The sequence below is a fragment of the Theropithecus gelada genome, chromosome 6 (genome assembly GCF_003255815.1).
Source record: "Theropithecus gelada isolate Dixy chromosome 6, Tgel_1.0, whole genome shotgun sequence".
Lineage (NCBI taxonomy): Eukaryota > Metazoa > Chordata > Mammalia > Primates > Cercopithecidae > Theropithecus > Theropithecus gelada.
Window position 1 is genome coordinate 176347528 of NC_037673.1, and position 23684 is coordinate 176371211.

The window sequence follows — 23684 nt, forward strand, 5'->3', positions numbered from 1 at the left end:
GCCTCACAGAGAAACTGTGTGTAACAGCAGCGTTCAGCCATGAGAAATAGCACTGTTGGCCATGAGATCAATATTAATCAATAATTTATATTAAATAATGTCTTTAAACATAAACACACATAAAACAAGGTGATATATGGATCCGTTGACAAAAACGCTGTGATGAGAGGCTCACAGGGAACCTAACCTTGCATTTCCCCTGGGAGCAACAGTTCTGTGCTCACTCATTCAGTGCTTTTGACTTTATAGAACGCAGCTGCTGGGAGTAATGAGCGCCAGCTGTGTGTATGCATGCATCTATCATAACCATACATATTCCCGTACTTTGCTATGCAAACCTTTCCCTGTGCCATAACATATCCTTTGGAAACAAAATTTTTAAATGGATATAGAACTTTCCACTGTATAATACACCAGCATTTAAAAGATGAAACTTAACATAAATGTGTTTGTTAAAACTGCCAGGGTAGGCCAAGCGTGGTGGCTCTCGCCTGTAATCCCAGCACTTTGGGAGGCCAAGGCGAGTGGATCACCTGAGGTTAGGAGTTCAGGACCAGCCTGGTCAACATGATGAAACCCCGTTTCTACTAAATACACAAAAATTAGGTGGGTGTGGTGGCAGGTGCCTGTAATCCCAGCTACTCAGGAGGCTGAGGCAGGATGATCGCTTGAACCTGGCGGCAGAGGTTGCAGTGAGCCGAGATCATGCCATTGCACTCCAGCCTGGGCAACAAGAGCAAAACTTCATCTCAAAAAAACAAAAACAAAAAACAAAAAAACCCAAAAAATTGCCAGGATAACTTTTTTGTTTTTTTTTTTTTTTGAGATGGAGTCTCGCTCTGTTGCCCAGGCTGGAGTGCAGTAGCCGGATCTCAGCTCACTGCAAGCTCCACCTCCCGGGTTCACGCCATTCTCCTGCCTCAGCCTCCCGAGTAGCTGGGACTACAGGCGCCGCCACCTCGCCCGGCTAGTTTTTTGTATTTTTTAGTAGAGACGGGGTTTCATCATGTTTGCCAGGATGGTCTCGATCTCCTGACCTCATGATCCGCCCGTCTCGGCCTCCCAAAGTGCTGGGATTACAGGCCTGAGCCACCGCGCCCAGCAGTAACTTTCAATAAATAGAGGGGAAGATGGAATGGGAGACCTATTCATTCAAAAGAAGCAAAGAAAGGAGGAAAAGTGAACAGATAAGGAAGATAACTATATAGTACAACAGAAGATAGCAAGAACAAATTCTTAAGGATTAGTGATTACAACACTAATTAAAACATGCAGCTGCTTGCCACTTTCAAGAGATACAACTCCAAACACAAGCATATAAGTTAAAAAAAGAAGAATATATATCTGATAAATATTATATAGCTATATTAATATTGAACAAAATAGACTTTAAGGCAACAAAAAAGATCCTAAGGCAAAAAGCTTTAGGAGAAATGAGAGAGTAATTGTGTAATGATAAAAGGTTCAGCTCATCAGGGATATGTCACAAGTCTAAACTTGATTGCAGCTAGTAACATAGGTTCAATATATAGAGGCAACAATAATCAGAAAGGTGAAGTTCTTACAGTCACATGGAAGATTTTAACACACATGACAGTAATTAATAGGTTAGGGAGATAGAAAAAGAACAACCAAACGAAACCCAGGATGAATATGAATCTGAACAACACAATTTGAAGTAATAAACAAATAAGGAAACTTGAACTTAATTCCTTGAGAATATGCATTCTTTTCAAATGTAAAGAAACTTAAAAAAAAATTTTAAAATAATCTATGGTTCAAAGATGAAATCATAATGGAATTAGAATGATAATGAAAATGTTAAAAAATAAAACTTGGGGGTCTGTAAATAAAAATTTATGTTAACAGAAATCATCCTGCATGCTTTTATTAGAAAAGAAGGATAAAAACAAGCTGAACATCCAACATAAGCAACTAGAAAAACAATATAAATCCAAAGAAAGTAGATGGAAGGAAATAATAAAGAGTAGAGAAGAAAGAAATGAAATAGTAAAAAAAACTACAATCTACAGAATCAACAAAGTAAAAAGATTTTTATTTGAAAACATTAACAAAATTGATGAACCTTTTATAAGACTGATAAAGAAACAAAGAGAGATGTAAATAATCAAAATACTAGAGATGAATCAATGTGGATGTGAAGAAATTAAAAAGATACCTAGAGAATATTACAAATAACTTTATGTCTATAAATTTGGAAACTTAGGGGAAATGGCCGAATTCCTAGAAAAATATAAATTACAAAACAGACTAAAGAAGAGACGGAAAACCTAAATAGTTCTATAACCATTAAATCAATAACAAGAATAAACAAAGAAACAAACAAGAATAACCTTGAATCAGTACAAGAAAGTCATCCCTCAAAGAAAATACCAGGCCTAGATGGTTCCATCGGCTAATTCTACAAAATGCTCCAAGAACAAGTAACTCCAGTCTGTCAGGAAGAATAGAGAACAGCGTAAGAGAAACAAAGACTACACAAGAACAGTGTCAGAAAGGGAAATAACCGTTCAGTCTCACATTGTAGAAATCCTAAACAAAACATTAGCAAACCAAATCCAGGGATATGTGAAAAAGATAACGATTTCATTTATCCCAGTTTTGTTTATCTCAGAAATGCAAAGTTGATTCAACATTGATTAAAAAACAGCCTGGCGCAGTGGCTCACGCCTGTAATCCCAGCACTTTGGGAGGCCGAGGAGGGTGGATCACTTGAGGTCAGGAGTTCGAGAACAGCCTGACCAACATGGTGAAACCCTGTCTCTACTAAAAATACAAAAATAGCTGAGCGTGGTGGTGGGCGCCTGTAATCCTAGCTACTTGGGAGGCTGAGGCAGGAGAATCTCTTGAATTCAGGAGGCAGACATTGTAGTGAGCTGAGATCGTGCTATTGCACTCCAGCCTGGGCAACAAATGCGAAACTCCATCTCAAACTACAACAACAACAGCAGTGAAAAACTAGGCCAGGTGAGGTGGCTCACACCTGTACTCCTAGCACTTTGGGAGGCCAATGCAAGCAGATCTCTTGAGCTCAGGAGTTCTAGACCAGTCCAGGTAAACACGATGAAACCCCGTCTCCACAAAAAATACAAAAATTAGCCAGGTATGGAGGCGTGTGCCTGTAGTCCCAGCTACTTGGGGGGCTGAGGCAGGAGGATCACTTGAGTCCAGGAGGTTGAGGCCGCAGTGAGCTGTGTTCACATCACTATACTCTAGCCTGGGCAAAAGAGCAAGACTCTATCTCAAAAACAACAACAACAACAACAAAACCCACAACAAACAGACAAACAAAAGATTTATATTAGTTTTTATTTTAAAAACTAACATAAATAATCAGCTAGCAGTTTAAAGGAGAAGAGAATATGTGAGTAACAGGTCCAGGAAAAAAAAAAATGAAATTTAACAACCATTCATGATAAGAATTCTCAGAAAACTAGGAAGGAACAGGATACTTCCTTAAGCTGATAATAGACTTCTAAAGAAATCCTGTAGCAAACATCATACTCTACTGGGACACGTTAAAAACATTCCTTTGAAAATCAGGACAAAACAAGGATGCCAGCTATCAATCCTTCTATTTGACATTGTACCAGAGGTGCAAGTTAGCACAATAAGTTAGTCAGGCCGGGCGTGGTGGCTCATGCCTGTAATCCCAGCACTTTGGGAGGCCAAGGCGGGCGAATCACCTGAAGTCAGGAGTTCGAGACCAGCCTGACCAACATGGAGAAACCTCGTCTCTACTAAAAATACAAAATTAGCTGGGCGTGGTGGCGCGTGCCTGTAATCCCAGTCACTCGGGAGGCTGAATCAGGAGAATTGCTTGAACCTGGGAGGTGGAGGTTGCAGTGAACTGGGATCGCGCCATTGCCCTCCAGCCTGGGCAACAAGAGTGAAACTCTGTCTCAAGAAAAAGCAAAACAAAACAAAACAAAAAAACAAAACAAAACAAAAAAACAAAACAAAACAAAAAAAACAAAAAAGTTAGATTGGGCAGTGTTACTCTGCAATAACAAACCATCTCAACATTTCAGAGATTTAAAATGATAGATTAAAGTCTATCCATCACTCTTGTCTACCTATTAGTGGAGGGTTCTATTCTACGACTACCACAGAACTAAAAAGAATAAGGATTGGAAAGGAGGAAACAAAACTGTCATTATTCTCAGATGTACTTGTCTACATGAAAAACCCCAAATAATACAAATTATTAGAATTAATAAGAATGTACAATGTTGTCAAATTTAAACTTGATATACAAAAGTAAATTATATTCATTAAACCAGCAATAAGCAGACAGGACATATGATAAATACACACTTGAGGTAATGGAAAACTAAGGAGTCCTGTGCTCTTTTTGCTCTTTTTTTTTTTTTTTTTTTTTTTGGAGACGGAGTCTCGCTCTGTCGCCCAGGCTGGAGTGCAGTGGCCGAATCTCAGCTCACTGCAAGCTCTGCCTCCCGGGTTCACGCCATTCTCCTGCCTCAGCCTCCCGAGTAGCTGGGACTACAGGCGCCGCCACCACGCCCGGCTGATTTTTTGTATTTTTAGTAGAGACGGGGTTTCACCGTGTTAGCCAGGATAGTCTTGATCTCCTGACCTCGTGATCCGCCCGCCCCAGCCTCCCAAAGTGCTGGGATTACAGGCGTGAGTCACTGCGCCTGGCCTCTGTGCTCATTTATTTAAGAATGTGCATTCTTTTCAAACATTCAGAAATCTGAAAACACATTTTAAAATAATCTATGCACATAGATCATTTTATACATAATAGTAAAAATATGCAAAGGTACCTAAGGAAATAAACCTAACAAAATCTGTACAAGACTCTCGGATGGAGAAAATTACTAGACATTAGAAAGATACGATAGGGCAGACCTAAGTGAACGGAGGGACAGACCATTTTTATGGATTGGCAGACTCAAATGTAATGAAAAACAAATTCCTTCATGAAAATGCAAATTTTTCCCAAATTGATCCATATTTAATCTATTCTAACAAAATCTCTATAGGACTTTTCATAGAAATTGACAAATAACTCTAAAACTTGAATAGAAAATGAAAGGGCCAAGAATAGCCAAGCCACACTCCTAAAGAAGAACCAGGGGATTTGCCTCAGCAACCATCAAGACTTATTATGAAACTGTAGTAATTAAAGCAAAGTGTCTTGACACAGAGATAGAGAAACAGACCGATGGAGCAGAACGTCCAGGAACAGACCTACACGTATATGGACAGCTGACATATGAGAGTGACGTGTCAGAGCACGTTGGAGGGTAAAGGAATATGTAATCGTGTTGCAGAAACAATTGGTTATTTGTCTGGAAAAAAATAAAAATGAATCTCAACTTAAGCCATATACACAAAATGAATTTCAGATCAAAGTGTGAAGGACAAAACTTCAAAACTTCCACAGGAAACATAGGAGACTATCTTTATGACCTGAGTGGGGTGTAGGGAAGGATTTCTTAACCCCTCACCCCCATCCAAAAAAAATAAATAAATGAAGGAAAAGTTTAGTAAATTTTACTAGGTGAAGCTTAAGAACACCTGTTCATCGAAAGACATCACAATGAGGATGAAAAGCAAAGCAAACAACTAGAGGAAAATGTGCAGCACATTTAACTGACATAGGATCATCATCTAGTACAGATTTAAAATAAAACAAAACCGACACATTCTTAAAAACCCTTAGAGGATGACAAACCACCAATTGAAAACTGGGCAAAAGTCAGAGATAGGCATTTTATAGAGAAGGAAACAAGAATGTCCAAAAGATGCTCCATTGAACAGTCTGACAGAAATTAAAGCCTGACAACTTCAAGTGCTGATGAGGGTGTGTGACAACTTCCCACTGGGGGTGGCGATGCCCAGCCTCGCCTGGCGTTACCTGGTGAGGCCGCGCACATCCTGACCCTGCGACCCAGCAATTCCTCTTCCCAGGAGCAACAGTCCCCAGCCTGTTGTCCCTGGATTCCAGGGGGTCCTTGGGACCCTTTCAGGGGGTCCACAGGCAAGGCTATTTTTATAATAACACAATGTTACTGCCTTTTCCACTGTGTTGAAATTTGCACTGATGGTGCAAAAGCAATGGTGGGGAAAATTGTTCAGTAGAAGAAAAAAGGGAGTGTGACTTAAGAATGTCCTAAATGAGGTAAAACTTTTAACTTTTATTCAGTCTAGATTTTTGAGATTTTCCATATTCTATGTGACATAACGCTTTGTGCACACGAAGCTCCTCTGTTGCATACAGAAAGTGTGCTTGTGGTTGAGGGAAAGCACTTCATTCACATGTGAGCTGAACGGGCCACTGTTCTCTTGGAGTACCGTTTCTGCTCTAAAGAAGGACTGCTAGACATACTACGGTAATTCAGACTTCAGTGTTTGGCTGATATTTCCTTGAAAATGAACACAATGAACCTGTCGTTTAAAGAACAACTGAAATTAGGGAAAATATTTTATTTGGATGGTTTCTATAAACAAGGGACTATAATTCTTGTACATTATTTTTCATCTTTGCTGTTTCTTTGAGCAGGCTAATGTGTCATGCAATTATCTAAGGTATCTGTAAGTATTCTTGTTACCTGAGTAGTTGTATTATGTTTAAAAATGTAAGATGATTTTTAAAAGCCTGAGGACTGACCTAAGATGCGATTGTGTGAACTCTGTCTACTCTGGAGGGTGGGAAGGATGTCAGTGGAAGTTTGAAGACTTTTTTTGTGTGCCATCAGATATAGGTAAAAATAATTGGGCAATTCTGTTTAAACAGGAACGATTGGCCTCCTTGGCCCTAAATAGAAGGGCTGATAGTTTTTTTTTTTTTTTTTTTGAGATGGAGTCTCGCTCTGTCGCCGAGGCTGGAGTGTAGTGGTGCGATCTCGGCTCACTGCAAGCTCCGCCTCCTGGGTTGACACCATTCTCCTGCCTCAGCTTCCCGAGTAGCTGGGACCACAGGTGCCGCCACCACGCCAGGCTAATTTTTTGGTTTTTTTTTTTAGTAGAGACGGGGTTTCACCGTTTTAGCCAGGATGGTCTCGATCTCCTGACCTCGTGATCCACCTGCCTCAGCCTCCCAAAGTGCTGGGATTACAGGCGTGAGCCACCGCACCCAGCAATTATTGTTATTTTTGAATAAATATTAAAAAAAATTAATCTTAGGGCCAGGTTCAGTGGCTCACACCTGTAACCCCAGCACTTTGGGAAGCCCAGGTGGGTGGGTCACTTGAGGTCAGGAGTTTGAGACCAGCCTGGTCAACATGGCGAAACCCTGTCTCTAATAAAAATACAAAAATTAGCCATGTGTGGTGACACACACCTGTAGTCCCAGCTACTCGGGGGAGCTGAGGTAGGAGAATCACTTGAACCCGGGACGTGGAGGTTGCAGTGAGCTGAGATCGCACCACTGCACTCCAGCCTGGGTGACAAGAGTGAGTGAGACTCCGTCTCAAAAAAAAAAGTTAATCTTAATTGCTAAAATAAATACTGATAAATATAATCTATATAACCAAAAGTTAATTGGGGTCCTTAAAAATTTTTAAGAGTATAAAGGGATCCTGAGCCTTTTAAGAACGGACACCCTAGAGAAAGTGTGCACTCGTGTGTACCAGGACCGGATCTAAGAATGTCCACTGTGGGAATATTTATAACAGCAAAAAGCTGGACACACAAATGTCCATCTACAGTAGGGTGGATAAACAAATGTCATGTGTCATCTTGATGTATTTCACAATAAAACAGTAATATTTGGAAATGGCCCCAAACTAAACAATCTTGTAAGAATCTTGGCCATGCACAGCGGCTCAGGCCTGTAATCCCAGCACTTTGGGAGGCCGAGGCAGGCGGATCACGAGGTCAGGAGATCAAGACCATCCTGGCTAACACGGTGAAACCCCGTCTCTACTAAAAATACAAAAAATTAGCTGGGCATGGTGGCGGGTGCCTGTAGTCCCAGCTATTGGGGAGGCTGAAGCAGGAGAATGGCGTGAACCCGGGAGGCAGAGGTTGCAGTGAGCCGAGATCGCACCACTGCACTCCAGCCTCGGGGACAGGGCGAGACTCCGTCTCAAAAAAAAAAAAAAAAAAAAAAAAAAAATTCTCCCTGCCTCCCAGCACCACACCTGTTCAGAATTCCCAGAGCAGTCAGCATTCCTAGAGAGTGCTTACGGACATAGGCAACATACATGGTTTTGTGTTACCCTCTTTCTTTGTTACCCAAATGGTCACGCACTCTTGCCCCCGTTCTTGCCTCTACCCTTTTCTGTCAGTGCCTGGAGGGACAGGTCTTGGAGATTGTTCTGTCCACCTTATTCCCTTTCGTAGCTGCACAGCATTCTAGTTATAGGTGTTTCATAATTTGTAATCCAGTCCCCATGGGCGATAAGGCAATCTGCCCCCAGTGTTTGGCCATAACGGACATTGTCTATCCCAAATACCTTCGTCCGTGCATGTCCGTGTACATGGGTGTGTATCTGTGGGATAAATTCGTAGGTATGGAAAGTTGGGGTCAAGAAAGTCCGTTTAAAGCGTTGATGCTAGTGCCAATCTCCCCTCCAAAGCGGCTGCGCCAGCTTCACCCCAGCAGCCATGTGGCGAGTGCCTTCCACAAGGTGTCTAACCTACTAGGTGACCTTTGCTTATCTGAGAAGTGAAAGTGCAATCTCCTATTTAGTTTGTACTTTTATTAGGTGTGAGGGCAGAAGGCACAATGTTTGCAATTCTGACTTGGATGTAGCCCGTTGGAGGCACCGGCACCCCGCTGGTTGGGCTCCCAGAAGGGCGGGATGGAAATCCCGGTGCGTGGGCTGTGTCCGGAGCACCGCGTCCCGGGAGTTCCCTTACCCAGCCCGGGCAGCGCGCAGCAACCCGCGCTTCCTCGCGCGGCCGCTGGAGGGCACCGGCGCCCACCGAAACGCACCGGGCAGGCGCTGGGGGTCCCGGAGCGCGCCAGGGGGCTCCACCCTCCTCCCGGCCCCGGGTCCTGGCCCACCCGGGCAGCGCGGCCCATGGCCCGTTCCTCGCCCAGTCCTGCGCCCTCGCTGGGTGGGCGACCCCCACGTCCTGTACATTCAGGCCCCAGGCTTTCCGGGACTCGGCCGTGGTGGTCGGCCCCCGAGCCGGGGGGGCGTGGCGGAGCGGGCAGGGCCCCTCCGAGCCCACCGGTCCCTCTCCGGGCCACTCCAGCACTCGCCCAGAGAAGGCTCTCGGGCTCCCCCGAGAGCGGCTAGTCACGGTGCGGGTCACTTGGGGGACAGCCCGTCAGCGCCTCCTACCTTTGTGCTGGCCAGAGGGTCCTTGTTCACAAAGGCCTGGACAAACTCTTCCGGCCCGATGTGCCGCAGCCGCTCCTGCAGGGAAGGGGCAGAGTGGGTACAGGAGGGAAGGTATGGGGAGGGGGTGCCGACCGGGGGCCCTGCCCTGGTGCCCCTGCCCCTAGTCCTCCACACTGGGGCTGGAGACCCTGTTTCAGGTTGTCACAGAGCTCCGCGCCTTCCCTGCAGGAGGCAGCCCCTCCTTGCCCGGTTCATGGGGGAAGGGAGCAATGCTACGGGGCGTGAGCCCAGGGAAACCAGGCTCCACACTAGGTAACTGAAGTGCTGCTTCCTCTGCGGGGCGGGGCACGCGGGGCAGGGGCGAGTGCTGGTGGCCAGGAGCGTGGCATCTGGGCCAGAATCAAACCCTGGCTCTGTCCCTTCTGCTGTGTGACATTGGCAAGTCGCTTCACCTTTCTGGGCCTTAGTTTCCTCTGTGTACAAGGCCTGCCTGGCCAGGTGATGGAGACATGAGCGAGCGCATGGGAGTGCGCTGGAAAAGTGCCTGGAGAGCAGGGAGGGCTCCATCAACCCTCAGTCTCAAAGGGAAGAACCCGCCCCAGCCTCCCTCTCCCTGGGATGGGCCCTTGGCCTCTGCATCCACGAGGAGCCCAGTGCGTGCTCCAGGCTAGGCCAGGGCCCTCCTTCACAAGCTTGTGGGGCTGCTCCGGGAAGCCAGGAGGGCCCAGTGTATCTGTGTGGGTCCTGCTGAATCCGGGGTGAGGAAGGTGGCTTGGGCCGGCTCACCAGTTCCACGTGGGTCAGCTGCTGGGCCAGTGTGTAGGGGTCGCTGCAGACACCAAGGAGCTCCCTGTGGATGGAGGCTGGCGGCTTGGTCCTGTAGGAGATGGGCTTGTCGGCATTCACCAGACCTTCCGGCCCCTGGCGCAGAGCCGCCAGCTTCTGGTGAAGAGCCTGTAGGAGCTGATGCATCCTCTTCCGGTATGCCTGGTGGGTGGAAAGAGGGGCACTCAGGCCTGAACACCCATCTCTACATCTCTAACACTGGAGCCAGGCAGCCTCCTGAGCTCCAAAGGGACGGTCTTTTCCTCGGGGTCTCTGGAGAAAAGGCCAGGTACCAGCACAGGGGCCAGGACCTGCCCCTACCCTGAAACAGGACCCAATCCTGGCCAGGTTGGGGCCACCTGGCAAGGGATCTGGGGTGAAGGTTGCAGGGCTTCCCATATGTGGGTGGGAGCCAAGAGGAGCACATGTCAGGGAGGGTGACGGGGGCCAGGGGCAGCTGTCTGGGGTGGTGGGGCAGAGTGGGGTGGGCACAGCCAGGAAGCCAGAGAAAGGGAGAGAGGAGGGAGACGTGGCATGGGCCCTGCCCTGGGCAGACGACTGGCATTTGGCTTGGCTTTAATGGGGCCTCTGTTATCTCCCAGGTCCAGCTCGGCCTTCCCCGACCAGCTGTGCTGTCCTGGCCTCTGCTCCCAGCAGTATTCGTCCAGGTCACCCTGTGCGACTCCTTTTATAGGACCACTGTCGAGACAGTTCGGTTCATTTCCTCCCACACTAGAATAATAGCTCCACAGGGCTGCAAGGTCTGTGCTGCCGCCTCTGTAATGTGAGAGACCAGCCCTGCTCTGGGCACACAGTGCGTGCAAGGTAGTGCTCACCCCCACCAGCCAGCCCAGACGCATGGGCTCTTGCTTTGGGCCACATCATGGGCTGGGTACAGGGATGAAAGGCCATGGCCACCCCTCAAGGGGCACCTCCTCTCCCACCATCAAGGAAAACCGAATTATTTTCCCTCAGAAACCCCTATTTCCAAGGAAGTGCCATCAGACTGGCTGGGTTTGCTAAGGGAGACGTCCTCATGTCCTCAAGGGTTTTGGTCTAATTCACAGAGTAAGATGAAATCCCCTATAGCCACGAGCTGGCCCGGGCACTGGCAGAGGCAGTGGTGGGAGTGGGAGCCTGGTCCCCAGCGATGGCGAGCATTGACTGGACAGGCTACGTGCTCCCAGAGGCCTTGGGAAATAACGAGGGGTGGGCAGTTGGTATCAATAACGAGGGGTGATGGGAAATAAGGAGGGGTGGGCGGTCGGTATCAGTAACGAGGGGCGGGCGGTCGGTATCAATAACGAGGGGTGGGTGGTTGGTATCATCAGGTCACTTATGAGATTGCAGGGAGTGTTTCTTCACGCAATTTTGAGACACACAGAGCCTGCTGTGAGCGGTGGGCAGGCGTGGTATCTGCATGCTGGCTGTGAGGGTCTGGGGGCTCCAAATGCTCCGGGAAGCCTCAGACAGGGCGCTGGGGTGCTGCTGCTGCCTGAGGACTGCTGGAGCCCTGTGCTCTGGTGGCAGGGTTGGTAGTCATCTGGCACTCCTATGGCAGTGCTTCTCTGTGGAGTGGCCACAGGCCGCTGTGGCAGAGCCTCAGATGGGAGGAATGGGACAGGAGGTGGCTTAACCCTAAGCCTAACTCTCAGAGCACAGGGGCCAGGTGCAGACGGCGCCCACTAGTTAGCTGGGCAGTAAGTGGGGAAGCTGAGGTCCGACTCTTCTATCTGTTGCCCATGGAAGGAACGACCCCTGTCAGGAAGGCTGTGTCCAAAACTGGTCAGCACACTGCCTCCCAGGGCTTCATCTGAGTGCTGGGAAGATGAGGAGTGGGGCACAGCCACTGCCAGTCCTGGGGGGCACGGTCAGTCCCCCGTGGGCCCTGGCCCTTCCACTGACCTCCTGTCTGTCTCCCAGGCACAGCCAGAGTCCCACGAGTGGCTACACCTGCTGTTTCATCGCCGCACCTCCCGCTCACTCCTGGATCACTTCACCTGGCGGCCACTCCCATCAGTCAATTCACTGGGCCCTCCTGTCACCAAAGCCAGTGACCGTTTCTCAGGCTGCGTCTTCCTTGGCCACCTCCGCCTCAGGCTCCTGGTTGCTCCTGCCTTGGGCTGTTGGCAGGCTTGCCTGTGTTCACCATCGTGGGATGCTGGGGTTTGGGGTTCTTCCTGCTCGGTCTAGGCCTCTCTTCCCTTACTTAGCTCCTGGCTATTCTGGTTCACAGCCGCAGTCTCCCTCTGATCTCCAGAGTCATGGGCGGCAGTCCCTCAGATGGCCCACAGTCCTCTGTTTGCCCAGCGCAGCAGATGGAGGTGGGCTCTCCTTGTCCAAAGCTGGTATTCTCGGTGTTGGTGGACAGCGTGTCAGCCACCACACAGGCTTGGTGCCATCCTCGACCCCGCCCTCTCCCTCATTCCCCTCTAGGCCGTCGCCACCCTTCTCTATTTCATTTTCTTCTATTTCTGTGCATCCCATCACTGTCTCCGGAGGCCAGGTCACTGCCATCTCTCTGGCTGCCCTGGCCTCCTTAGTGCCGCCAGTGCATCCACGCCGGTTTCTCTCCACTCTGCAGGCAGAATGGGCTGTTCAAAATGCAAATCTGATCGCTGCCTCCCTCTTCCTGAAAATGCCTCCATGGCTTGTGCAAAGACAGGAGCCCTGGTGTGACTCTGAGGCCCTGAGGTCAGCTCTGGCCAGGCTTGGTGGCGTCTATGCGTCCTTGCTCCCCCTCTGTGCTCTGGACACAGGTCACTCCTCCACCCCTTTGACTCCTTCCCACCCTCCCCATGTCCCCAGCAGGATCTGGACAGCTTTCTCCCTTCTGGCATGTTCTCATCCACTGGACCGAAGCTCAAGTGCCGCTTCCCCAGAGGGGCCACTGGCATTCAGTGCCGTGAACTCTTCTGCCACACCACTTTAGAGCTGTCGGGGAAATGATTCTGTTCATGTGCACCTCCTCTCTCGGGCCCACAGGCTCCACGCGGCCAACCGCTGGCTGCTCGGTGTTCACGAAGGGCCGTAGCTGGCTCACAGGAGGTGTCCACGAGCGTCTGCCGAATGCGTGGATAAACAGGGTTTGCACCTGCTGACAGTCAGACACTCTCTCCAGCAGGGTGTCAGGGCGGACTGCAGGCCATGCCAAAATCAAGGCTGCAGGGTGTCTGTGCCTACCGCTTGATAGGGCCACGAGATTGCCTTGTTTTTTAAAAATGCAGATACTTTAGCACGATTTGTTACTGTTGAATGAACCAATATTCATTCCAAATAATCATCCTTTCCTGCTTGCTAATTTATTTCAATTTTTCCAGTGATGTTAGGTTCTAGCTTATGTTTGTTCTTTCCTGACTCTTCTACGCCCCCTCTGAATGTGGGGATGCTATCTGCCCTGCTCCTTGGCCTCTTCTCATTTTCTGATTTCTACACACTCGTGGACAGGGGCTCGGAGATCTCCCCGGTAGACATGGCAGGGCCAGAGACCTGAACCACAGAGCATGTCAAGGTGTTCCCTTGTCACTACAGTGGGTCCATGTTTATGGAGCACCGGGCTGTGCTGGGGTGGAACAGCACTTTGCCCCTCCTGCCTCGGGCTGAAGCCCTCCCTCCGCACCGATCACAGCTGGGAGGCTGCCCAGGAGGCTGGGAGCTCTGGAGCCGCGTTTCCTTCTATTTCCACAAGCCATCTGCTGCATGCATACAGCTGGGTGTGAATGCAGAGTCGTCCAAGGGTGGCCTGGGTGGCGGCCACGGCTCTCCAGGTGCCTCCAAGCTCTCTTGGACTGGGCATTTCACAGCTGGAACCCCTGTCCCTGACCAGATGAGCACTGGCCTCTGTTCTCTGAAATTCTTGGAGACTCCCTCCTGAGCCAGCCTAGGGCCCATGTCCTCCTGCCTATTAAATAACAGGCAGAGGTGGCAGAAAGCTGACGCGGGAGCTCATGAGGCTCCTGGGGGTCTGCTCCCTCCGTGGGTTTGTTCTCTGTGTCAGTTTTCTGCCACCTCTGCCACAGAGGGAGCCTCAGAGGGCGGTGGTCAGTTCAGCAGACAGTCCGTTTGGGTGAGTTAGAAAGCAAGACCAGGCCGGGCGCGGGGGCTCCTGCCTGTAATCCCAGCATGCCGGGCGCGGGGGCTCACGCCTGTCATCCCAGGACTTTGGGAGGTCGAGGCAGGCAGATCACAAGGTCAGGAGTTTGAGACAAGCCTGACCAACATAGTGAAACCCCATCTCTACTAAAAATACAAAAATTAGCTGGGCGTGGTGGTGCACGCCTGTAATCCCAGTGACTGAGAAGGCTGAGGCAAGAGAATCGCTTGAACCCGGGAGGTGGAGCTTGCAGTGAGCCAAATCACACCACTGCTCTCCACCCTGGGTGACAGAGTGAGACTCCGTCTCAAAAAAATAACCAGCCCAGGAGAGGGGCTGCCTGTTGAGTCGGCCTCCTCTGTGGCTGGCCCAATGGGTATGGCCAGAGCACTGGGGTCCTCCCTGGCTCCCCGAGCCTCCTTCAGCCTCAGCACTGGCCTCCCTGAGCTCTAACTACTGCATTAACCAGGAAACTGGCTCAGAGAGGGAAAGCACCGTGCCCGAGGTCATGCAGCTGTGGTTTCCAAGTCTGAATCTGGGTGGGCTCAGGCTGGGTCCCAGGCCCTGCCTCATCAGTCTGGTCCAGGGCTCTTCCATCCCGAACCATTCTGCGCCAGGAAGGGAACAACCCACAGTCCACAGCAGCGCCCGGTGAGGAGAGGCAGTGCCCAGAGAAGGTCCTCTTCGGGGTGCATGCTTTTGTGTGGAAGGGCAACTCGAGGTCACCAGAGACACTGGGAAGCACCCCTGGCCAGGGCCTGGGTTGGGAGTGGGGAACTCCTATTCCAGTCCATGCTACACAGCCTGGTGACAGACCTGTGGGTCCAGGTGGATAGGAGCTACTGGTTTCCTGAGGGGAACTAGGCCAGGGCGTACCCCCAGCCCCACCACCGAGACATGGCTCCACCATCAGGCAGGTCAAATCTGCCTGGTCATATGACAGACCTCACCGCTGACACTTGGGGGTCAAAGGGAACAAAGCAGGAGACTGGGGTCTCACCCCTGCATATCATCGACCCAGCACCCACCATCCCCACACTCACCTCTTCTCCAGCTAGTGCTACCACCCACCTCCCCTTCTATACAGTGACCCACCCCAGATCCATCAATTCACTCCTCTCCCCTTCCTTCCTTCCAACATCTGCCCACTCACTCATTTACTGCCCACTCACACATCCACTCGCCTACCCCTCCATCCACCATTCACTTTCACTCATTCATCCCCATCCACCTGTCCCCTTCTCTTCACCCAGCTATCACCCACCTCTCTTTTATAGTGACCACCAACCCCCCAACAGAACCATCAATTCACTCATCTACCCTTGCTCCCTTCTTTCTAACATTCACCCCCTCAACCCCCTACCTTCCCCTCCATCTATTCACCCATCCACCCACCCACCCATCCACCTTCCCCTCCATCTATTCACCCATCCACACACCCACCCACCCATCCACCTTTCCCTCCATCTATTCACCCATCCACCCACCCACCCGTCCACCGTTCCCGTTCCTACATTTCTCCCTCTCTTCTTTCCATTAATCTTTACACATCCACTTACCCCATGCATCCACCTGCCTATCCAATTACCCAGTCACCTACTCTCTCCCACATTCATCTATAAAAGTAGCCAAAGGTCTTCCCAGCCGGTCAGCCAGCACCCCATTCCCTGTTTCCACTGTCCCCATCCCCCACCCAGCCAATCATCAACTGTTCCCTGGCCCTGTTTTCTGCTGCATCCTAAGTCAAATGTCACAATCTCGAGATGGATTAGGGGATGCAGAGGAGGAAGAGGAGTGGGTGAGGAGGAGAACAGAGGAGGGGAGAAGTGCCAGGAGGAGGAAGAGGAAACCACTGTCATCTCACTGAGCCTCAGAACTTGCCTGCTCAGTTCTGAGTCACTTGCCTGCTGCGTGAAGTGACCCCAGGCAGTGCCTCCCTCAGAGCCTGAGTTATGTCTGCCGTGGGCGTTTGGCTTCCTGTTGCCCAGCCTGTCTTGGCAGTTTTCCCTTGTCTCACACGCGGCTCTTCTGCCATGTCCAGACCCACTCTGCAGCATGTCACCAACTACCAGCTTGCCATGTTCCATTTCCTTCCAGGACAACCAACATGAGCCCCTGCCCACGTTTCCCCCTCCCAGGCAATGCTACAGCAGTGCTGCCCACAGTGGCATTTGGGGATGCTGATAAATTTGCGTTTCCCCTTCCAGGTAATGCTACAGCAGTGCTGCCCACAGTGGCATGCCGGGATGCTGATAAACTTGCCCCTTCTAAACACACCAGGACATGTCTAGCTCCATAACCCTGGAAGGTGAAGATTTTTGTCCTCCTTTCGCCCATTAGGGAAGTGAGGCTTGGATACCCTTCAGTGTGCTCCTCAGGGGAACACAGCTGGGAGAGCAAAGCAGGTGTTGGCCACAGCAGCACCTCATGCCCAGCACACCCAAGGCCTCCCAAGCCACTGGGTTTTCTGAGGGCAAGGGCTGTGTTTACCTGGTGTGGTTTAACTACAGCGGTGAGGTCTTGTCCCCTCCTCTGCCCCTGCCCTGAAGGTTTGCAGCTTACCCCTGGGGGCAGAGAGGATCCCAGGAGAATCTGCTTGGACAGGTGTGGTCATTTTCCCTGCTACTGTTTTTTTTGTTCATCCTGTAGACACTCTTCCCTGGCCCTGATTTGCAGGTCCCTGCCTAGCAGCACTGACCACCAGCCCAGCCCTTCTTCCACGGGAAGTGGGGCAGGGGCAGGAGCGGGGAGGTCTCCATGGCCAAGGCCCAGGACAGGGCTCTGCCAGCCCCCCTAGTAGGTCAGAGGCCAACAGCCTGGCCACCTGGCCCCAAGAGTCCATGAATGGGTCTTCCCTCACCCGCCATCTGATGCCATTGGTGAGAGCAGTCAGGGAGAGGTCACCAGACTCCGCGTTCCCTCCCAGCTCCGCAGTGCCTGATTCCTTGATGGGCCAGAAAGGGGCTGGATTTAGAGGTGTGCAGGGTGGGGAGATGAGGGCCCTGGGGTGCGGGCCCGGAACAGGCGCAGGCCTGGGACAGGAGCCCAGGGTGACGCGACCCCCGCCCGGCTGCCCACCTCGTCACAGGGGGCGATGCGGCCCACCACGTCCTTAAGGTGCCCGATAGTCGACTCCTCCTGGAAGTCCCTCGGGAAGGTCTCGGTCCACTCGGCCAACAGCTGCAGCAGTTTGGGGCCGAACTTCCGGACCCGGGCCTGCAGGTAAGCGAGGGGCACCGCGCTCGTGAGGGGCGCCGGGCGGGCACGTGAGCCTCACTGTGCGTCCTTGCGGGTGTGGCCGCCCGGGTAGGCAGGACCTCGAACCCATTCTGTACCGGGGCGGGGAGGGGGTGGTGCGATCCTGCCCTGCACCCACAGGGAGTGGAGCGGGGACCGACACATTTCTGGGCGGGGCCATCTCTTGCTGCGGCCTTTCCGCAAAGTCTCCATCCCCCAGGGGAGTCTTCGTGCCGCGGGGAGGGGGCCGTTCTCAGGAGCAGCGGACCCTGCCCCAGGGGTGGATCCAGGTCTGCACCGACCAATCAGAGCAGTGCATACGCTGTCATGCGCAGTGATTGGCTCACAGACGGCCACGTGACCTAGGATAGGCCAATGAGGAGGCTCACTGGACCGGTAGAGAAAAGGGATTGAGGCTTCCACGTGACTGGAAAGGGTGGTAGGTGAGCCTGGTGCGGTGGAGGCGGCCGGGCACCGCACCCGCCAGTCTGAGGGAGGCCAGCCCGGGGAAACGGCGGCAGAGGGTGGGAGGGAGACAGGCCACGGTGCAATGCTGTAGTTTGAGGCCCGAGCCATTGGTTCCTGAGATAGGGCAGGTACAGGAGCCAGCTAAGTCCTTTTGGTTCAGGCGGGTGGAAGGTGGGTTTCTCTCACTAGCGGTAGAGCCCTACCGACGTGTGTGTAGTAGAGGCAGCCCGCAGGCTCTGGCCAGGGCTGGGGAGGGGGCGCGGATGTGCTGGCGGAAGGAAGCCCAGCAGAGGCAGCAGGCGACCCCCGCCCCCGGCCACAGATGGGTCCTACTGACCGGACTCCGGATACTCAGGTCTGGGCTTAATGTAAGCTCAAGGGCTCCCGTAGGGCACCGGAAAACTACAGGGAGGTTAAAGGGCCTGTTCTGCTCCTTCTGGCTCTGGGCCTCAGACAAGGTGGAAACACCCTGTAGCCACCTTGTCAGGAAAACGGGGACAGTCATTGCCTCCCCGCGAGGCTGATGCCTTGAGGGCATGGCAGGGGAGTGCTGGTACACTCTGAGACCCCCTGGCCTGCCCTCCACCTCACCTTGTCCAGCACCGGCTTGTCCAGCTGCTGCTGCTCGATGCACAGGTGGCAGACCCGGGCCAGGAGCTCCCGGGGCTCGATGAAGAGGCGAGAGCTCAGCAGGAAGGTGAAGATGTAGGCTTTCTGGGGGACAAACGAGAAAGAGGGCACAGGCTAAGGAGGGCACCGGGAGGAGCATGCTTCCCAGCTGGCCCCGTACCCTGGCCCAAGGCCACTCCCAACCCTGTTGCCTCCCGTGCCTGATGGAGGACAGCCCACTCTCCTGCCCGCTTGGGTAGGTCACCCACCTCGGGGTAGTAGTCGGCTGTGGGCACCAGGTGCTGGATCAGTGTTTCCAGGGAGGCGGAGGATGGAGCTCCATCCAGGAGGGGCTGCCCGGCCTGTTCGCCATCTGTGGGCTCGGTGGTGGGTGGGCTGAGGCTGCCTGGGGTGACCATGTCGGAGGCACTCAGCGTCTGTGGCATGCCTGCCTGCAATGGCAAGGAGCAGTGGGCACCTAAGTGGGGCACACCTGAGTTAGGTGCACCTGAGTGGGGGTGCACCTGAGTGGGGGTGCACCTGAGTTGGGGGGTGCGCCTGAGTGGCAGCTGCTGGTCCTGGGGCTCCTGGCTGGGCAGGCTCCCCCCACAGCCACTTCGTGCCAGCCTGAGTCCAGTGGTCACTTCCTGGGAGTGCTGCCAGGGACCCCCTTCCTAACAGCAGAGCCTCCATTCTCCTTCCTCTCACAGCCTCTCAGCTCTCCTGCAGGACCCATCTCTTCTCTACTTTGGGGTTCCCACTCAGGGGCAGGCCTCTTCTAGATTCTGCCCCCCCCACGCCTCAACGAAGGTTGTTTTTCACAAGCCTGGATAATCGGCCTAATCCCCCCGCTTCTGGCCACAAAGATTGGTTCAGGGATTGGCCCCATCCAAACTAGGGGGGCTCAGCTGCAGTCCCAGAACTTTTGTGGCACTTGGAGGCTTTCTTTCCCCCTGGAGTCCTTGAGCTGGTGGAATGTATGCCTGACACTATTGGGGCCATTGTGGCACCATGAGGGGCCAGGAAAGTGGGCACATTCCTGAGCACAGTGTCGGGGACCTCGAATCCCGCTGTGCCAGAAGCCGCTCTGTGGACTTCTCCATCACATATGCCTGTTTAAGTTGGGGTTCTCTCAGGTACAGTCAAAACTGCTGTCCTCCTTAACCTGGCATTCCAGGCTCTTTGTGATTTGGACTAGCTGACCTGTCCATCCTCACTGCCTATCACCCCCATTGCTCTTGGCACCAGCCATGTACTGTCTTCCAAGTGCCTTCTCCAACTATGAACCACTGCACACGCCGTTCCCTCCTGCGGGAAGGTTCTCCCACCATCTTCACTCTCCCGTCCCTCTACGTGTGGCTGAAATGCCTCCTCTTCGGTGGAGGCTTCCCTGCTTCCCAACAAGGCTGCACCTGACCTCTGGTGGGCATCAGCAGATTCTCCTCGTCAGCCTTGTTGGGTGCCTGGGGTGCTGCTGTCAGCACCTGGCACAGAGAAAGGCCAGCTGCAGCCGTTACAGTGTCTTCTCTACCCAGACCTCCAGGCAGAGGCCAGAGCACATCCTCTGAGACCCCGCTCTGAGTGACGGGCCTGGCAGCAGCAGGTGTCCATACACACGTGCAGGTAGCCCATGCTTACTCTCAGAAGTACTTCCACTTACCCCTCTAGGCCAGTCTTCCTTGAAAGCCCAGGAGCCCTCACAGTGATGTGTCTTGGCTAAACCTGTCACTGTTTAACCAGCCCTTACATTCTTTTTTTTTTTTTTGAGACGGAGTCTCGCTCTGTCACCCAGGCTGGAGTGCAGTGGCGCCATCTCCGCTCACTGCAAGCTCCGCCTCCCGGGTTCACGCCATTCTGCCTCAGCCTCCTGAGTAGCTGGGACTACAAGCGCCCGCCACCGCACCCGGCTAATTTTTTTGTATTTTTAGTAGAGACGGAGTTTCACCGTGTTAGCCAGGATGGTCTTGATCTCCTGACCTCGTGATCCGCCTGCCTTGGTCTCCCAAAGTGCGGAGATTACAGGCGTGAGTTACCACGCCCTGCCGCCCCTACATTCTTGATCATGGAGTCCTGCCAGCTCACTGCAGGGTCTTCTACTTCTTAGGACTCTGAGACTCCCCTGCTCACGCTGTCCCTGCTGCCCCGATGGCAACCCTGACCCTGGCCTGTTTCTCCTCTCCAGCACTCTGAGTGACCCTGCCCTGGGAGTAGAGACAGAGGGACATGGGGGGCCAGAGCTGACACTGGGGGTCAGAGGAGCCCCTCAGAGGGCTGTCCTGTGGGCATGTGGGTGTGGGAGGTGCTGGGACTGGGTTACAGCATGGGAAGGGCTCAGGCATTGGTGTGGACAGCAGCCCAGACAATCCTGGCCATGGTGACAGACACAGCTTATTTTCGCCTCCCTGACAATGCTGTAAGTGTTCAATTTTCAGCCAATAAAACTGTAAAATTTCACAAAATCACCTCCTGTCTGTCCCAGGGGGAGGCGGCTGTGCAGGTAGGCATGCAGGAAGCTGCACCTGCTCAGTGGGAGGGGGCTAGCTGTGGGATAGGCCAGCTGCAGGGTGCACACTGCTCTGCCTCCTGCCCAGGGCCCGGCAGCTCAGCCTGATTCCACAAGACAGAAAACCTGTGAGCCTGGGAGGTCTGCTGTCTCCTGCTGGACACCTGGCACCTGTTCACCCTGCAGCATTGGGCCTGCCCCAGATCCCAGCCCAATTTTCTTGACAAGCCAGTGGCAAGGGTGGAGGTGGCTCTGGAAGCCACTGCAGGACGGTGGGAAGTGCCACGCAGGGGCCTTTCTGAAGGAGGCCAGGAGGCTGCCACTTTAAAGAGACAGCCAGGAGGCTCCCAGGGGACCTGGGGCCTGGCCTGGAACCAGGTACTGGGCACATGGGAAGTGGGAGAAGTGTTCAGATCCAGCTCTGCTCTGGAGCCAGGGGTGGTGGTGGTTGCCAAACTATTGTGACCCCCAGGGATGCCCGGAGAGGGTCTGGGCTGCCAGTGGCCCTCTGACCTCCAATCACCCATCGTGTCACCAGCTGGGTCCAGGTCTGGGAATCAATGAATGGGCTTATCCTTGTGCCGCAGGCTTCAATTTTTTCCTGCTGTTGCCAAGGGTCATCCATTCCTGCGTGTATGCATGGAGTGACTCCTGGCTGTGTTCCAGGCAATGGGGACAAAGCCTGAGCTCAGGGAGCTGGCAGGGGAGGCACAGCTATGCAGAGACTGCCCCACTGGAGGCGTGCTGTGAGGGAAACAGGGTGACCACTCTCTATGCTCACTGTGGTGGATGTCCTAGGAGACCCCCTAAGAGAAGGTGAGGTATGGGCAGGGGCAGTGGCTCACGCCTGTAATCCCAGCACTTTGGGAGGCTGAGGCGGGTGGATCATGAGGTCAGGAGATCGAGACCATCCTGGCTAACATGGTGAAACTCTGTCTCTACTAAAAATAAAAAAAATTAGCCAGGCGTGGTGGCAGGCACCTGTAGTCCCAGCTACTCGGGAGGCTGAGGCAGGAGAATGGCATGAACGCGGGAGGGCGGAGCTTGCAGTGAGCAGAGATGGCGCCACTGCACTCCAGCCTGGGCAACAGAGCAAGACTCCCTCTCAAAAAAAAAAAAAAAAAAAAAGAGAAAGTGAGGTGAGGTCAGCGCTGCTGCCACTATGGGGTGCCCCCACCTCTCCCGCCCCTCCCACCTCTCCCGCCCCTCCCGCCCCTCCCACCTCTCCCTGCAGGCATGCTGGTGCAGACAGGCCAGGTGCCCACCTGTGGCCTCTGCATGAGGACAGCTGGGGACACCGAGGACGCTGCTGCTCCTCCATCCCCCAGGGACAGCCAGCTCCTCCTCCCTCCAGCAGGAGCTCCAGCCTGCCTGGAATGGGCTGGGCGAGGGCGGCTGCACTGAGGGATGAGGGCAGGAAGGAGTCTGCAGAGAGACATGCCAGACGGACTGATCAGCGTGTGCAGGGACTCGGCGGAGCTGGGGGCAACGCGCTGTGATCGTGGGAGCATATGCTTAGGTGTCAGGAGCCAGGCAGTGGCTCCTGGAAGGGTCGTGGGGAGTGACTGAGTTGGGGTAGGGGAGTGTGCAGAGTGATCAGAGCATCGCGTCCGTTGTCTACAAAAACAGCCACATAATGAGGGTCCTTTGCTCCACCCACAAGTGACTGCTTTTATTCGTTTCTTGTCTTTCTGTAGGTTCTTTATGCAAAGACAAGGAAATGTAAATACATATCGCCCTTTTCTGTCCGTATTACACAAAAAGGTAGCATGCTGTCTACACTCCCCACACTGGGATTTTTCACTCACAGTGCGTTTTGAGGACCTTTCCATGGCAGGGCAGGGCTGCCTCATTCATTTTTATAAAAATCGCCTCACAATTTTCCACTGTTTGGATGTCCACAAATAATTTTTAAAAACCAGTGAGGAAGCAGCCCAAGCGTCCATCAGTGATGAATGGGTGGAGAAAATGTTACCTCTCCACACAGTGGGACGGGAGTCAGCCTTAGAGAGGAAGGAGATCCTGAGTCTGCGGCAACATGGATGAACGAACCTTGAGGACATCATGCTAAGTGAAATAAGCCTGATACAGAAGGACAAACACTGAGTGACTCCACTTGTGGGGGTACCTAGAGTCATCACATTCGTAGAGGCAGACAGTGGAATGGCGAGTGCCAGGGGCTGGGCTGCGGGACACGAGAACAGAGTCTCACTTTGGGAAGATGAGAAGATTTCTGGAGAGGGATGGAGGTGACGGTTCCACCACGATATGAAGGTACTTAATGCCACTGAACTGTACACTTAAAAAGGGTTAAAATGGGCCGGGCGCAGTGGCTCACACCTGTAATCCCAGCACTTTGGGAGGCTGAGGCGGGCAGATCACGAGGTCAGGAGATTGAGACTATCCTGGCTAACATGGTGAAACTCCATCTCTACTAAAAATACAAAAAATTAGCTGGGCGTGGTGGCGAGCGCCTGTAATCCCAGCTACCTGGAAGGCTGAGGCAGGAGAATCCCTTGAACCTGGGAGGTGGAGATTGCAGTGGGCTGAGATCGTACCACTGCACTCCAGCCTGGGAGACAGGGGGTTAAAATGATACATTTTATGCTATGTGTATTTTATTACACTTTTTTTTTTTTTTTTTTTTGACAGAGTCTCGCTCTGT

General features: G+C 52.6%; 1 protein-coding gene across 4 annotated transcripts in view; it reads right to left on the reverse strand.

Moving 5' to 3' along the window:
* RASGEF1C (RasGEF domain family member 1C) overlaps nucleotides 1–23684 on the reverse strand; it is a 106615-nt gene that overhangs the window by 19667 nt on the left and 63264 nt on the right. Inside the window, exons 2-7 of one of the 4 annotated variants that reach the window (XM_025388274.1) lie at nucleotides 18786–18968; nucleotides 18499–18621; nucleotides 17281–17418; nucleotides 13204–13206; nucleotides 10071–10271; nucleotides 9285–9359 (exon numbers count right to left, since the gene is read on the reverse strand). In XM_025388274.1, coding sequence (XP_025244059.1) covers nucleotides 9285–9359; nucleotides 10071–10271; nucleotides 13204–13206; nucleotides 17281–17418; nucleotides 18499–18621; nucleotides 18786–18962 — 717 coding nt within the window. In that variant the 5' untranslated portion in view covers nucleotides 18963–18968. Of the gene's footprint in view, nucleotides 1–9284; nucleotides 9360–10070; nucleotides 10272–13203; nucleotides 13207–17280; nucleotides 17419–18498; nucleotides 18622–18785; nucleotides 19025–19074; nucleotides 19311–23684 lie in introns of those variants that run through there. The other 3 variants (XM_025388276.1, XM_025388275.1, XM_025388277.1) reach the window with 3 other exon arrangements.